This window comes from Phocoena phocoena, chromosome 1, assembly GCF_963924675.1.
Source record: "Phocoena phocoena chromosome 1, mPhoPho1.1, whole genome shotgun sequence".
In the NCBI taxonomy this organism is placed as follows: Eukaryota; Metazoa; Chordata; class Mammalia; order Artiodactyla; family Phocoenidae; genus Phocoena; species Phocoena phocoena.
In genome coordinates this window covers 26,545,367-26,561,625 of record NC_089219.1, presented here as the reverse complement: position 1 = coordinate 26,561,625, position 16,259 = coordinate 26,545,367, and the positions used below count along the sequence as shown (strand labels likewise).

At 45.7% G+C, this 16,259-nt stretch overlaps 1 protein-coding gene across 1 annotated transcript in view; it reads left to right on the top strand.

Moving 5' to 3' along the window:
• Positions 1-15,823, top strand: part of CSMD2 (CUB and Sushi multiple domains 2) — a 661,886-nt gene extending 646,063 nt beyond the window's left edge. The window contains exons 63-70 of the mRNA XM_065872671.1: positions 733-844; positions 1,420-1,599; positions 8,971-9,033; positions 10,248-10,409; positions 11,916-12,028; positions 13,869-13,956; positions 15,340-15,478; positions 15,664-15,823. Of these exons, the coding sequence (XP_065728743.1) occupies positions 733-844; positions 1,420-1,599; positions 8,971-9,033; positions 10,248-10,409; positions 11,916-12,028; positions 13,869-13,956; positions 15,340-15,478; positions 15,664-15,823 (1,017 nt within the window). The remainder of the gene's footprint in view (positions 1-732; positions 845-1,419; positions 1,600-8,970; positions 9,034-10,247; positions 10,410-11,915; positions 12,029-13,868; positions 13,957-15,339; positions 15,479-15,663) is intronic.
• Positions 15,824-16,259: the final 436 nt, after the last annotated feature.

The window sequence follows — 16,259 nt, the reverse complement described above, 5'->3', positions numbered from 1 at the left end:
CGTGAGTGTTTTGAGCTGGGAAATAGTGTGATCCGAGTTGCAGTTTCGGAAGCTGATCTGGCAGCATGGTGCCGCATGGATTAGAGATGGAGAGATGGAGCTGGTGGCTGCAGGGAGTGTCAGGTCAGACTGTGAGGGGCTAGTGGAGCAGAGGGAGGGCTGCAGGGACGGTAGCAATTCTGCTCAAGGGATTTTTTACAAAGCAAAGCTCCAGATTCTATAGGGGACATGTCCTAAAAGAATTCATAGATTCACGGAGGGGAGAGACACACACAGTAATATTCTACTTTGCACAGTTCTTCACATCTCATAAAACGCTTTCAAATCTACCCTCATATTTGAGTGTCATGACATTCCAGTGTAGTGTGGCAGGGCTGCTCATCCCAGCTCTACACAGGAAGGCTAAGGTGTAGAGAGTTTCGTGCAGCCTGGCATCCAGTGAGTAAATGTAGATGCTAGAACTCAAACCCAGGGTCTTCTGATTCTGGGTCAGGCACTCAGCCCCCCGCAGCAAAATATGATATATCCCATGAGAGTGCTGATCTGGCCCAGGGAATTGGGTGAGGCCTTGTGGAAGAGGCATAATGTAAGCTGCCTCAAGGGATAAATAAGATTTAATCAGGTAGAGAAACAGAAGGGTGGGTAGGAGTAATGTCGTGGGAAGGTAAGCAGTCAGGTGACAGGTATGAAGCGTCGCTGGATGGAAGGTGATTGTGGGAACTTCGTCCTCAGGTTGGAAGCACCGTGCTCTTCCGTTGTCAGAAAGGTTACCTGCTCCAGGGCTCCACCACCAGGACCTGTCTTCCCAACCTGACCTGGAGCGGAACCCCGCCCGACTGTGTCTGTGAGTGCAAATTTCGCCTACAGCCCAGACAACTCCTCCTGGCAACTCATAATCTCCCCCAGCTGGGCATCTAGGCGATGCTTGAGTGCTCTGAATGACAGAGAGCTCAGAACTCCTCGTTGGGACCAGTATTGGTCTCTTTGTACTCCTTACCCCTTGGAGCCCCACAGAAGGTATTTACACACAGAAGCCTTTCTGATATTAGAAGGCAATTCCTATGCCTTCGCAAAGAAAAAGAAAGAACTTTCCCATGGCAGCAAATACTAACAACTACAAGGCCTGCCCTCAGGATGGAAGATTTCAGGATTTTGACCATAATTACTCCTTTTCCCTCAGGAGAATTGCTGCAGGTTTAGGTTCCCCCAGGGTTGACTGAGCCAATATCCACATGATCTCCATCTTGGCCTCTCATATAGACATCAAGGCTGGGGTGGGGCTGGGGCTGGGGAGGGGATGCTGGACCTGAAAGGGGCCCATAAGGGAAAGGAAGGGGGTGGTCCATCAAGGAACAGGGGAGTGGTGGAGAGGCCTCCTGGAGACCCTCGTCTCCCAGCAGCGTCTTCCCTGTCATCCAGCCCACCACTGCAAGCAGCCGGAGATGCCGACCCATGCCAACGTTGGGGCCCTGGACTTGCCCTCCATGGGCTACACGCTCATCTATTCCTGCCAGGAGGGCTTCTCCCTCAAGGGTGGCTCCGAGCACCGCACATGCAAAGCAGATGGCAGCTGGACAGGCAAACCACCCGTCTGCCTGGGTGAGTGTGCCCCCTCGGTGAGCTTCTCCAGGGTGAGGGGCCAAAGGGGACAGCTGAGCTTGAGTGAAAGAAGGCCAAAGAGAAGAAAGAAATGTGATTTCCGGAAGCTGGAGCCTGCTGCTGCTTTTCTGAGGTGTTGAGTCCAGGAGATTAAACCAGAGTAGTCTAAGGAGCACAGAGTGAAGCCATCCCAAGTTTTACCTTGCTACCTTCTGCATGAGCTTCAACACTCTGCCCAGAGCTAAGTATACAGTATTCTAAGGATTACACTCAATCATCAGACGGAGAAAAGCTCTGTGTCCCACCGAACGGGAATAACACGTTATGCATATATGCCTATCATAACCTTGATAAAACAGTACCCACTCACAGATCCCTCAGGGTTACCGTGACGTCTTACACCTCCCTCGCGCTCCTCTTCATTCATTTCTTCTCTATTTATTGAGCGTTACCACTGTGCGTGGCTGAGCTGGGCATGGGGGATGGGGAGGTGAAAGACACAAACCCTGCCCTAAAGGAGCTCACATTCAGCTCTGGAAGACACACACGTTACCAGATATAACAGTCCCTTCAGGAACATAGAGATGCACTGAATGCTGGGAAGGGCACTAATTCAGCCTAAGGGGGAGGGGAGAATCAGGGAAGGCTTCCTGGAGAAGGTAATCTGAGTCCAGTCTTAAGTAAACAATCCAGCAAGGATAAAGGATGGGTTTGGTGCTAGGATGGCATTCAGTAAGATGTCTCTTACGGGTGCTGACCTCACCTCACCACATTCCGGGTATTGTTCTAAGTACTTCGTGTACTAACTCAATCCTTGCAGTCATCCTATGAGGCAGGTGTTACTCGTATCCTCATTTAATATATGAGGAAACTGAGGCACAGAGAGGTTAAGTAACGTGCCCCAATGTCACCAGCTGGTAAAGGGAGAGAGCTGAGATTCAAACCCGGCAGGTCTAACTTCAGAATCCATGCTCTTAAGTACTCTGCTGTCCTGCCCCTCAGAGAGAGAAGGCTTCAGGTTCAGAGCCTTTATCGGAGCTAGAATTTAATGATGTATTCTCATTGTATGAATTGTTGTAAATTTCTTTTATTTAGGGAAAGTAATATTTGTGTTCCACAAATGGTAGTGGTATAATTTTTCTTTTTTAGAGTACATTTAACTTTTAATTGTGGTAAAATATACAAAACGTAATATTTACCATTTTAACCATTTTAAAGTGTACAATTCAATGGCATTAGGTACATTCACAATATTTTGCAACCATCACCACTGTGCATTTTCAGAATCTTTTCATCGTCCCAAACAAGAACTTTGTACCCATTAAACAATAACTTTCCATTCCCCTTACTCTCCAGCCCCTAATAACCTCTATTGTATTTCCTATATCTATGAATTTGCTGATTCTAGGTACCTCATGTTAGTGGAATCATATGATATCTGTCCTTTTGTGTCTGGATTATTTCACTTAGCATAATTTTTTCGAGGTTCATCCATGTTGTAACGTGTTATTGCTTCATTCTTTTTTATGCCTGAATAATATTCTATTGATGGATATACCACCTTTTGTTTATCCATTTGTTCATTGATGAACATTTCAGTTGTTTCCACTTTGGGGCCATTATGAATAATGCTACTTTGAACATAAATGTACATGTTCTGCTTGGATATATGTTTTCAGTTCTCTTAGGTATATATCCAGGAATAGAATAACTCAACGTTTAACAGTGTAAGGAACCGTTTTGCAAAGTGCCTTTACATTTACTTTACATTCCCACCAGCAATGCACCAGGGGTCTAATTTCTCTACATCATCCTTACCAGTACTTATTATTGTCCAGCTTTTTTTTTTTTGCGGTACGCGGGCCTCTCACTGCTGTGGCCTCTCCCGCTGCAGAGCACAGGCTCCGGAAGCGCAGGCTCAGCGGCCATGGCTCACGGGCCCAGCCTCTCCACGGCATGTGGGATCTTCCCGGACCGGGGCACGAACCCGTGTCCCCTGCATCGGCAGGCGGACTCTCAACCACTGCGCCAGCAGGGAAGCCCTTGGCCAGCTTTTTGAGTATAGCCATCCTAAGTGGGTATAAAGTAGTATTACATTGTGGTTTTCATTTACATTTCCCTAATGACTAATAATGTGGAGCATCTTTTCATTTGTTTATTGGCCATTTGTGTATCTTCCTTGGAGAAAAGTCTATTCAGATCCTTTGCCCATTTTTTAATTGGGCTATTTGTCTTTTTATTGTTGAGTTGTAAGAACTCCTTTATGTCCTGTTGATTTCTTTTTTCCAGCTTTATTGAGGTATAATTGACAAAGTGAAATATATTTAAAGTATACAACATGATAATTTGATATACATTGTGAAAGGATTCCCATTATCAAGTTAACACATCCATCACCTCACATATTTATCTTTTTTTTTTTATGAGAGCACACGAGTTCTACTCTCTCAGCAAATTTCAATTATACAATGCAGTATTATCTACTATAGTTACCATGTTATACATATACATCTTATAACTGAGAGCTTGTATCCTTTTACCAGCCTCTCCCTATTTCCCCCACCCCCCAGCCCCTGACAACCACTATTGTACTCTCTTTTTATAAATTTGACTTTTTAGATTCCACATGTAAGTAGTAGCATGCAGTATTTGTCTTTCTCTGTCTGGCTTATTTCACTTGGCATAATGTCCTCCAGATTCATCCATGTTATCACAGATGGCAGGATTTCCTTCTTTTTAAGGCTGAGTAATAGTCCATTGTATGTATACACACATTTTCTTTATCCACTCATCCATCAATGGACACTTAGTTTGTTTCCATAGTTTGGCTATTGTGAATAATGCTGCAGTGAACATCTCTTCAAGACAGAGATTTCATTTCCTTTGGATATGTAGAAATGGAATTGCTGGATCATATGGTATTTCTATTTTTAATTCTTTTTTATAGAATAAAAATATCCTTGTACTGGTTTACATTACTATTTTCTTCATTACAGAGAATATTTACTATTCATGTCTGCTCCTATAACGGCAGTCCAGCTTTTAAAAATTTCATATTATTCCTTTACATAATTATACATTAGATTTGACTATTGATCCTTTACATTTATGATTACACATTATCTATTTTTAATTCTTGAAGGAACCTCCACACTGTTACATTCCTACCAACAGTGCACAGGTATCACGTTTATCGGTTTGTGTATATTGAACCATCCTTTCATCCCAGGAATAAATCCCACTTGATCATGGTGTATGATCCTCTTAACGTACAGTTCATTTGGTTTGCTAAGATTTTCTTGAGGATGTTTGCGTGTATGCTCATCAGGGATACAGGCTTGGAATTTCCTTTTCTTGAAGTGTCCTTGTCTGACTTTGGTACAAGGGCAATGTTTTGATTCCTTACACTTTATATTTTGTATATCTACTGTAGGTTATGCTTTGTGTTTTTCACGAAGCTTACATAACACATATTTACAACAGTCTTTTTTTAAGCTGCTAGCAACCTAACTTGGAATGCATACAAAAGCTCCACATTTTTACAGTCCCCCACATTTTATGTGTTTGATGTCACAATTTACATCTTTTATATTGTATATCCATTAAAAATTATTGTAGTTATAGTTATTGCTGCCATTTTTGTCTCTTAACCTTTATGCTAGAGTTACAAGTGATTTACCCACTAACATTACAATATTAGAGTATTCTGAATTTAATCATGCATTTATCTTTACCAGTGAGTTTTATACTTTTGTGTGTTTTTATGTTAGATTTTCACTTCCACTTAAACCCCTGCTGTTTAACCCCTCTATTGAATTTTCCAGGTCAGTTATTACATTTTCAGCTCTATGGTTTCCATCTGGTACTTTTAAAATATTTTCTCTTTGTTGAAATTCTTGTTTTGTGCTTTGCTTTCCTGACCTCGGTGAGCATCTTTATGACCATTATTTTGAACTCTCTGTTGGGTAAATCACTTACCACTGTTTCATTAGGATCCGTTTCTGGAGATTTATCTTATTATTTGGTTTGGAACATTTTCCCTTGTTGATTCACTTTCCCTGAGTCTCTGTGTTGGTTTCTACTCATTAGATAAAACAGGCAGCTCTCCCACCCAGTCTTCACAGACCGACCGTCTCGTTTAGGCAATGAACCTCACCAGTCAGTGCAACCTAATCTCCTGGTGCCTCCCAAACCTTTGTGACTGTCCGAGCTGTCGTCTTTATTCCTAGTGGCTCCCAGTAGTTGAGGGTGTACCAAGACCCATCAGTGTCCCACAGAGGTCAGCACCTAGATGCAGGCTGATTAGAAGCAGACTCTCAGACAACAGTTGGAAAAGTATGCAGTCAGACCCCTTCCAGGGAGAAACTGGGAGATGTGCATTTTTACCTGCTCCCTCCGTGTGAGACCAGGTATATATATAGCCACAGGAGTTTCTACTGTGTCCATTTAAAAACTGCTTCCTTGTTTGCTGTAGTCCTGTGGAACTCATGAACACAAGCCCCAAGCCCCATTGGCCTTCAGAGCTAGGTGATTTGGGCACCCATCCCTCAGATGGCATCCTTAAAAGTCAGGGTGCTAGACATGTGGTACAAACTCAACACTCTGAGGTAAAAGCTGGGAGTTGGGAGTCCCTCCCGATTGTATGGTGCCGTGCCAGGTGTGAGGTTTTATTTCAAGAATGTGTCTCAGCCTTTCCTACCTGTTTTGATGTGGTTATTTTCTCAGTCACCCAATGTGTAGGTGTCACTCAGCTAGTTTCTGGATTTCTCTCAGAGAGAGTTGATCTGTTTTCTTCTGCACATTCAGTGTATCCGTGGGAGGAGGGGAATTCAGGAGCCTCCTATGTTGCCATCTTGGTCCAGAGTCCCTTCAACTGTTCTTTATATATCTAGAATATAAGACCCTTATCAGATGCATGATTTTCAAATATTTCCCCCATTTTGTGGGTTGTCTTTTCACTGCCTTTTTTTTTTTAATTTACAGTACTTTCTTTCTTATTTCGTTCATCACCTAAAATTTAAGCTCCATTTTATCCTGTGTTAATTTTTTTCTTTTTTTTTTTCAGGTGTGGATTTTTTTACAGCCCTATTGAGATATAATTGATATACAAAAACTGCACATATGTAGTGTATGCGATTTGATGAGTTTGGATCTTTACACTTTCCTGTTGGTGTCCTTTTAAACACAGAAGCTTTTAATTTTGATGAACTCCAATTTATCTATATTTTATAGGTTTACTTGTGCTTTTACGATCATATTTAAGAAACCATTGCCTAATCCAAGGTCACAAAGATTTGTACCTGTGTTTTCCTCTAAGAGTTTTGGGGTCCAAATTCATGCTATTGCATGCGGATATCCAATTGTCCCAGCACCATTTGTTGAAAAGACTATTCTCCCCTCATTGGATTGTCTTGGCACCCTTTTCAAAGACCATTTGACCACAAATGTGTGAGCTTACATTAGGATCCTCAGTTTTATTCCACTGATCCGTATGACTGTCCTTATACCATTACCACCCAGTCCTGATTACTATAGTTTGCAGCAAGTTTTGAAGTTGGGAAGTCTAAGTCCTCCTTTTTGCTCTTCTTTTGCAAGATTGTTTTGGCTATTCTGGGCCTCTTTTATTTCTATATGAATTTTAGGAATGGGTTGTCAGTTTCTGCAAACAGACAGCTGGGATTTTGATAAGGGTGGTGTTGAATCTGTAGATCAATCTGGGGAGTATTGCCATTTGAACAATATTAAGTCTTCCAAGCCACGAGCATGGGATATCTTTCCATTTATTTAGATCTTTAATTTCTTTCAATGACGGTTTGTAATTTTCAATGTACAGTCTTGCACTTTCTTGTTTACATTTATTCTTAAGTATTTTTTTAAGCTATAATAGGTACTTGCATTTAAAAATACAAAATGCTTTCGAGGCAGTTGAATCTCAACTCAACCCCTTACTATAAGACCCTGGGTAAGTCCCTTCACCTCTCTGCCTCTAACAAGTTTCTCTTCTATTAAATGAAGACAATAATGTCTACCTCACAGTTCTGAGAGAAGGAGTAAATGAAATGACATGAATAAAGTGCCTAGCACAGTGTCTGGCACATAAAATGCTTTCTCCCTCTTTGCTCCCTTCCTCTTATAAAACCTAAGACAATAAAGGCCTTTTGTTCAGAGGTGTGCCTTCATGGAGTCACTGTGGAAGATATGTCCACAGCCTTCTGTACACCCGAACATAAGCTGACCTCAGAGTTGGAGACAGTAGGGGGTGTTTTGCACCTTTACTTAGCAACAAGACAGATACTTCTGTTGTTTCTCTGCAAAAGAAGAAAAGACATTAATATTTACTGACTGTGACTTTCACGTTCATAACCACATTTATTCAGCATAAACCTGTGAGATATGTTTCAGTATTTTCCATGTTTCAGATGAGGAGACAAGACTCTGAGTGGTGACGTGACTAGTTGAGGTCACACAATCACTAAGTAGCACTGCTGGGACCGGAACCTAGGCTGTCGGGCTCAGGCCCAAAGCCTTCTCCTTTGCTTTTGCCTGTGAGGGCTTCTCTGGCTTAATATCGTGACTCCAGGGGAGGGAAGCACTCCACTGAAACCCTTACCAGGACTTAGGCACTTCACTCTTGATTGGCGGAAGGCCATCCTTTGTGCCAGACCCCTGGGAGGAAAGCAGAGGCCCTTCAACCAAGGGTCCTCAGTAGTGGCATTCAGCAGATCTGTGTGCTAGGATGGGAAATAGACATCTTTGTTTTCCTTTACCTCTTACTGAAATTTAGCATTTCTTTAATTTAGGATATAGACAAAAACTTGTAGTATGTCAGCAATACCTATAAATTTGTCACCAGTGGAAACTGCAGAGATTTCCACATTACCCTACAATAGTTATGGATATCACGAAATGCTGTTGGGGATTCCCTGGCGGTACAGTAGGTAGGGCTCCGCGCTTCCACTGCAGGGGACACAGGTTCAATCCCTGATCAGGGAACTAAGATCCTGCATGCCGTGTGGCCTGGACAAAAAAAAGAAAGAAATGTTGTTTATGTTTCTGACTACTTGAAGATTAGAATAGTTACTGGACCTACTACTAGATCCTGTTACTTAATGCAGTAATAAAAAATCACATATATAGCTATATTCTAACTTTTTGCTTAATATTTCAATGACTATAATTGGTAAATGGATTTCCTTTAGACTCTTTACATCTCACCAGACAAAGTAGCCCACCTCCTGGTCTAAGAGGGTAAGTCCAAAGCAAGATCTCAAAGAACCCACTGACCTAATGTCAGAGAGCTGACCGTTGTTTTTCCAATAGAACATAGACCAGAGGGTGAACCTGTTTTCTTCCATCCTCTTTCCCCAGCAGAGGTCCGGCCCAGTGGGAGACCCATCAACACTGCCCGGGAGCCTCCACTCACTCAAGCTTCAGGTAGGTATGCTCTAGATCTTTGGCTCAAGAAACTGGTATTGCTTCCTTCACCTACTTACCCAGAAACATGCACATGAGTTTCCGTGTACCCAATAGGAGGGTGTGAAAACAGTCTATAGAGCTGAACAGATTTCCCCACCCACCTCTCAACCCCAGGCAGACCTCAGGAGGAAGTGAGCTTGAAGGAAGCAGGAACTGCATCCGGAATTGAGAGCCAAAGCCTTCTAGAAACATGTCCAGAGCTTCAAGCTCTGGAGCCAACCCCTTCTGGCACAGGGCTGGCCAGTGTGCGGTCAGACACATACACCCAGGTCCTGCCTAGGGAGCTTGCTGGAAATGGTTACATTTTTAAGACAGGTATTGTGTCTTTCAAAGTGTGATGTCCAGACCTGGGCACACAACTGCAGGTATGGCCTGACCAATGCAAAATTATTCTAGACTATCATATCCTTTTTTGAACCTTATACTTTCATTTACTATATTAGCATGTGTGTTATACAAGAAAGAAAACTAGATTTGGCATCAAACTCAAAGTTCCATTTTGGTCCCTGACCAGCTGTGTCCTTGGACAAAGAAACTTCACCTCTGGAGCTTCAGTTTACCTTTTGTTAAAATAAGGCTCATAATACTCTCCTTAGAAAATTATTATAAGGACAAATAACAATTTTGGTTGCTATCGTTTGCTTTTATGTGCCCAACATCACGTGACATACAATCATTTAGCCCCTGACGAGATAAGCAGGACAGCCCCATTCACAGAAGGACAGATGTGGCCTACACAGGTGAGAAAGTGGAGACTCTTGGATGTAATCAAACAACTGATAATTGACAGCCAAAATGAGACTCCGGATCTGCCTGACCCCATTAGTCCATGTTCCTATTTTATGACATTGGTTTTCTCTCCTCTCTTTTTCTCTTTCTCCATCTTTTCAACCCCTTCCCTCCTTTTATTTTCCTCTTTCTTCTAGTTCAATCCCCCGTCCCCTCATGTTCTCTTTTTTCTTTATCCACTTTCTCTCTCTCTCTCTTTCCCTCCACCCGTCCACTCTGAGACACAGAGCATCACAAGGAGGCCAGAACACTCCACCACCTCCTGCGTGTTTGATGTTGGGGAAAACAATCTCAGGGAGTGAACTGGGGTCAACCATCAGGTGGCCTCAATTCCACCAGCACACGTGAAGGCCCCTCTCACATCTGTTTCTCAATTCCTCTAGTTCCTGGGGATGTTTTTGCAAAGAATTCCCTATGGAAAGGGACCTATGAGTACCAGGGGAAGAAGCAGCCAGCCATGCTCAGAGTGACCAGTTTCCAGGTCATCAACAGCAAGGTCAACGCCACCATGATTGACCACAGTGGCGTGGAGCTGCACTTGGCTGGTAAGGGGCAGGCCAGCTCTGGGAAAGCCTGTGGATGGTGTGGGCGATGGGTACATGCTCTTCACAAGAACGAGTCTACTGTCACTTCCTTGTACTGTCTTGCAGGGCTAGTCTGGTAGGCAGGAGAAGAGGAAGTGTCTATTCATCATTGTTTACATGATAAAAGCACCACAGACTAAAGGGAAATGGTTAGATGACAAACATCAATAAATTGAACATACAAAGAACTCTTACAAATCAAGGAAAAGGAGACGTATATCCCTAAAAACTGAACCAAGAATAGGGGCAGAGAACTCCCAGAAGCCAAAGTACAGACAGTTAATAAACAAATGGAAAAACATTTTTCACAATAATCACAAAACAGTAAACATAAAATGTCACTTTCCACTTATCCCACTAAGATTTTATTAAGCAGTAAACTCTGGTGCTAGCCCAGTGAAGGTACTAATGCAGTGCTGGTCAAAGTATAAAATAGTACAGTTCTAGAAAATAATTTGGCAGCTTGTATCAAGAGCCGTGAAAGTGACTGGCCCCATTAATTACACTTCTACGAAGTTTTATCATAAGAAATAGTAATAGAGGGAATCAAACATTTACCAATAAAGAATGTTCACATTAGAGGGCTATTTCCATAACATAAAACCTGGGAATAGAAAATTGTCTCAAAAGAAATGGATATATTAATTATAGTATGTCTGCCGGATAAAATATGCCAGTTTGGGAGAAAATACACCTACTACAATGCATTTAAAACGGGACTCCAGTTTTTGAAGGAAAAAAGTATATTCATAAGAAAGAAAATTGAAAGTACTTACACCAAAATATTAACAGTGGTTATTTCTCAGAAGTGAGATCAGGAGTGAATTTTCTTTCTTCGTGAATCTCTGCATTTTCCAAAATTTCCCCAATTTTCAAATTTTCTATAATCAGAAAAACTGAATATCTTAGAAAGCAAGTGTTTATTCGAATAGATGGGTAGAACGATGGATGCCTGAGTGAATGACTGTACACGTGAATACACAACCCCACGTGCAGTCACAGCCACTCATTCATGCACACACACACAGAGCTAACGTTCATATTCACTCAGTTGCTCTAAGCCATAGTCCTAAACACATTCACACACTCCCATATACATGCCCTCATGTATTCCTGTACCCACTGAGTTGTAAACACACCCACGCATTAGCTGACCCCGTGACATATACAAAATCCAATTCCCTTTATTCTCACACATGCATGTATAAACAGGAGCACAACCACAGGTCAGTAATCATCCAGTTGATTATTAAAACACATATGCACATTCTTGGGTATCCTCACATTCAACCTGCACAAACTCACAGGACACACTACACTTACCTAACGCCAGTTATGCATGGGATGTAGATACCAACACCTACACATGAACTCCCACTCAGACACTCACACCCACATACCCACAGACTTGGGTTTTGAAATCTTCCTGGATCTTTCAAGTGTACCCTCTGAACTTTCTTTTCCCAGGAATTTACAAGAAAGAAGATTCCCATCTCCTCCTCCAAGTTTACCAGGTTACAGGGCCTGTGGAGGTCTTTGTGAATAAGTTCAAAGGTGATCACTGGGCCTTAGATGGGCATGTAAGTTCAGCAAAACCTCACTCGGTCCTTGACCTCCCTGTGCCCTTGCCCCATCCCTGATTCCCAGATCACTAGTAGGGAGGACGAGGGGAGAAGTTGGTGGAAACTCTTCGGATCAACATGGAAACTTGGGAGGACGGTTTCTTTGGGGCCAGGACTGGGAGCAAGGGAGTCCTCATCTGCTAGTGAAGTGGGCACAGGAAAACATAGCAAGGGCCAGGAGGCTGAGAGTCTAAAGGTCAGTGCATCTGAGCGAGATGGAGTAGGTTCTGATGTGGAAGCGGGAAGCAAGAGATTGGAGGCTGGCAGTACATGAGTAAATTCAAGCAGGTCACGATGTGGTGGTGGGAGCTGGGAGGAGGTGGTGAGTCCCAGATGCACACTGAGCATCTTCTCGTGTTTGAGGATGCCTGTTGTGGGTGATTTAGCACAGCTTGAGACACCAGCAGCTGGGGGAAAGGAGACAACTCTCTTGCATCCTCTTGTGGGAAAGACTTGTTCCATGCAAGGGCATTCTTCGGGTGGATGTTCTGCAGTGATTTTCCTCTGCCCATACCTTCCAATCTCACAGGCAGGGGAGTGGAGCAGTCATCTGTCACATCCTCAGCTTCCCTGTCTTGGATTATTGAAGCTAGAAGCGGAGGGGTGGGAAGGAGAAAGAGGTCATGGGGCCAGAGGAGCAGAGAGCTGAGGGGTCAAGGTGGATCCTCACGGACAAAACTGGCTGGTAGAGGGCTGTGGGTTGAGTGACTTTGCTGATAATCACATGAGAAGCAAGTGACTTCTCCAGGGGCTGGTACGTGGGTTAGTTCCTCGGGATTCCTGAGAGTATTCTGCGGATCCCCTTGTGTATCCTGGTCCTGGCTGGCGTCAACAGTATTAGTCCAAAAGCTGTGCCAGGACAACAGACTCCATTGTGCCGGGAGGATGGCCAGAGGGGAGAGAACAAGGGTAAAGTTGGGAGCTTGGAGTGCGGGCCAAGGGCTACGTGTAAATGGCGCTCTGGAGGGCCAGGAACAGCCGGAAGGGCTGCCTGGGACTACAGCCAGCAATCGGGCCCACTTCTCTGTCACCCAGGGTGTGTTTGGGGGGACAGCAGGTGGGGGGGGGCCAGCCTAGAGCACGACAGACAGAGGGCTGCACCTGGGGATGGAGCATGAGTCAGAAGGAACCCTGGTAGCAGAAGCATCCTCAAAGCAAGCGCGCCCTCGGCCGAGCAGTCCCCAGCCCACAAGTTTGCGTGTCTGTGTCTGGTACACGAGCATCACAGAGGCAAGTACAGAGACAGCCAGGAGGAGTTATGTCCCCAACTACCCGCCCCCAAATTAATAGCTATTGGAACTGGGATGAACTTTCCAAAGTACATTCAATCTGCTAGATACGTTTTAATCATGGTTTGGTTTGCTCCGCGGTGCTCTAAAACTCAGTTTTTCATCACAATAATAATAGCTAACATTTACTTAGGGCCTATTAAGTGTTCTAAGTGCTTTACCTATATTCGCTCATATAAAGCTTCAGAGCAACCCTATAACATAAGTACTGTTTTTGTTCCCGTTTTAAAATGAGGAACTGAGGCACCGACAGATTAAGTGATTCGACCAGTAGAAACAAAAATGTCTCCCTCCCTCCTACCAGCAGTTGGAGCCCCTGCCCTATCCCCAGCACCTCGCCATTGCCTGGAGGTGGGCAGAGAGCCGATGTCAGTGGAGATGACAGGCAGGCAGCTGGGCCCAGCTGTGGCCACTGTGTGCCTGTGCGCGTGTCTCCGGCCTGGCTGGCCGGACCTCTAGCTCCCTCCGGCGTGCCTCCCATCTCACTCTGTCTGCTCCCTCCCTCACAGGTCTCCCCAGAGTTCTCCGGAGGCACCTTCATTTACCAAGGCGCTGTCAAGGGCCAAGGCTTTGGGCAGTTCGGCTTTCAAAGACTTGGTAACTAGCATTTGTCCCTGGAGTGTATGCTTGGGCAGGTGGCAGAAAAACTTGTATGTTGGCATGGAGGGCAGGGGGTTGGTGACGTTCAGCAATCCAAGAGGGGCTCTTAGCCTCTTTTGGATCAGGGACGCTTTTGAGATTTTGATAAAAGCTGTGTAATATCTCCCCAGAAGGAAGCGCAATACATAATACCCTCAACTTTTGCCAAACAATTTCATGCTCAGCCCTGGAGTTGAAAGCCCCCAGCTTAAGGGACATTGGGTCTCAGATGCGTCCCACAATACTATCTGGCCAGCCCTCAGGCATCCCCGGGACCCCCTGAGCATTACGACGTGGGGCTCTCAGGGCAGTCGCAGTCCCGGAACGGTGGTATTGCTGTCCTCATTTTACAGATGGGAAAACCAAGCATCAAGGAGGCTTCCTTCCGTAGTTCCTCCCCAGCATCTTTACCCTGGACCAAGCATCCGCAGTGTCAGGCATCCTCACTCCGGAGACTGGCCTTGACTCAGAGCCTCTAATGTGGGGAGGGGTCCTGGCTTCTGGGAAGCAGTTCAGGGGGAGACAGGAGGCAGGCCCGGGTGCTTGATGGGCAGCTCAATACACCCCGGGTGCTGACTGCCCTGTGCCCCGGGACCCCCTGTCTACCAAGGCAGTGCACTGCGTTTTCTCCCAGCTCTGACCTTCAGAAAGCTCCTCCTTGGCGTAAGCAGAAACCTGCTTCCCACTCCGCCCTGCTCCTGCCCTGGAGTTATTCCTAGCTCTATCCTCTTAGCTGCCTGGAGTAAAAGCACTCCCTCTTCCACACAGGGGCCCTTCAAAGACTTGAAGGGCATTTCCCTGGCCCCTTACACACCAGAGAGACCTCAGGAAACTGAGTTCTTCTTCTGGCTTCACGGCTGACTGCCGGTGTGCCGGCGGAGCCTCACCCCCTCGGTTCACTGACAGGGGCAGAGGCTCTCACCGTGGTCTTCTGAGCGCTCCCAGTCTGGGGCGAGGGGGGAGGGGGGGAGGAGGGGAGACCCTCGGAGGCCGGAGCTTCAGCACCGCTGCCACGCCCTCCAGAGCAGGTCCACCTTCACGTGCTTTATATTTTGGCTGCTTTGTAAGGTTTCATGGGATAAAATTTCTATGGCCGAAAGAAGTTTGGAAGCTTCTAAAGGGCTGCTCTCTTTTAAGATTTTATTCTGGGACACGGTTTCAGGTTCTCCCGCAGACTGGCTTCCCCAGGCCTGACCAGCTCTTGTGGACTGACCACCCTTCTCCAGGGAGGATGGCACAGTGCATGGGGGAGGCAGCTGGGGGGCCCCGACCAGCACGCCAAGCCCCACCACGGTGGCCGCTGTGTCTGTGACCTGAGGTTTCTGCTCTGGGATTTTGCAGACCTCAGGCTGCTGGAATCAGACCCCGAGTCCATCGGCCGCCACTTTGCTTCCAACAGCAGCTCGGTGGCGGCCGCGATCCTGGTGCCGTTCATCGCGCTCATCATCGCGGGCTTTGTGCTCTATCTCTACAAGCACAGGTACGGGGAAGGGACAGGAGGGTCGCACGACGGGTGCCAGGCCCTCTCCCTTTCCCTGACCCACCCAGAGCCCTCCTGGCTCAGGCGAGCTGTGACCTTCTGAAGGGAACACAGAGCCTCCCTCTCCTCTTAGGGCCCCGAGTCTCCTCTCTTGACGTCTTGGTCACGCTCTCTCTCATTCCCAGGAGAAGACCCAAAGTTCCGTTCAATGGCTACGCTGGCCACGAGAACACCAATGTGCGGGCCACGTTTGAGAACCCGATGTACGACCGCAACATCCAGCCCACAGACATCATGGCCACCGAGGCGGAGCTCACAGTCAGCACCGTGTGTACAGCGGTATAGCCTCCAGGCCAGGCTGCCTTCGTCACCGCCACTGAGAGCCCCACCTCCGGCAGCTGGTGAGACACACACCCCTACAGACACGTCCAGTGTGACAGGGACTGAGTGCCCAGTGCTGCCCTGTGCTGGCCACTGAGGCAGACACCTCCGTACACCTGGGTCGGAGACTGTTGTCACCCTTTTTACAGATGGGAAAACTGAGGCACAGAGAAAGGAATTAACTTGGCCAAGATCACACAGCTAATAAGAAGCAGGATCAGAATCCAATCCCAGGCAGGCAGCTCCAGAGGCTGTGCTCTTAGCCACTAGGCTCAGCAAGATATCCAAGTAGGTGTATTAGTCAGAACTCTCCAGAGAGAGAGAGAGATACATATATATACACAATATATGCATACATATATATATGTACATATATATATAAACTCTCTAGAGAGATATA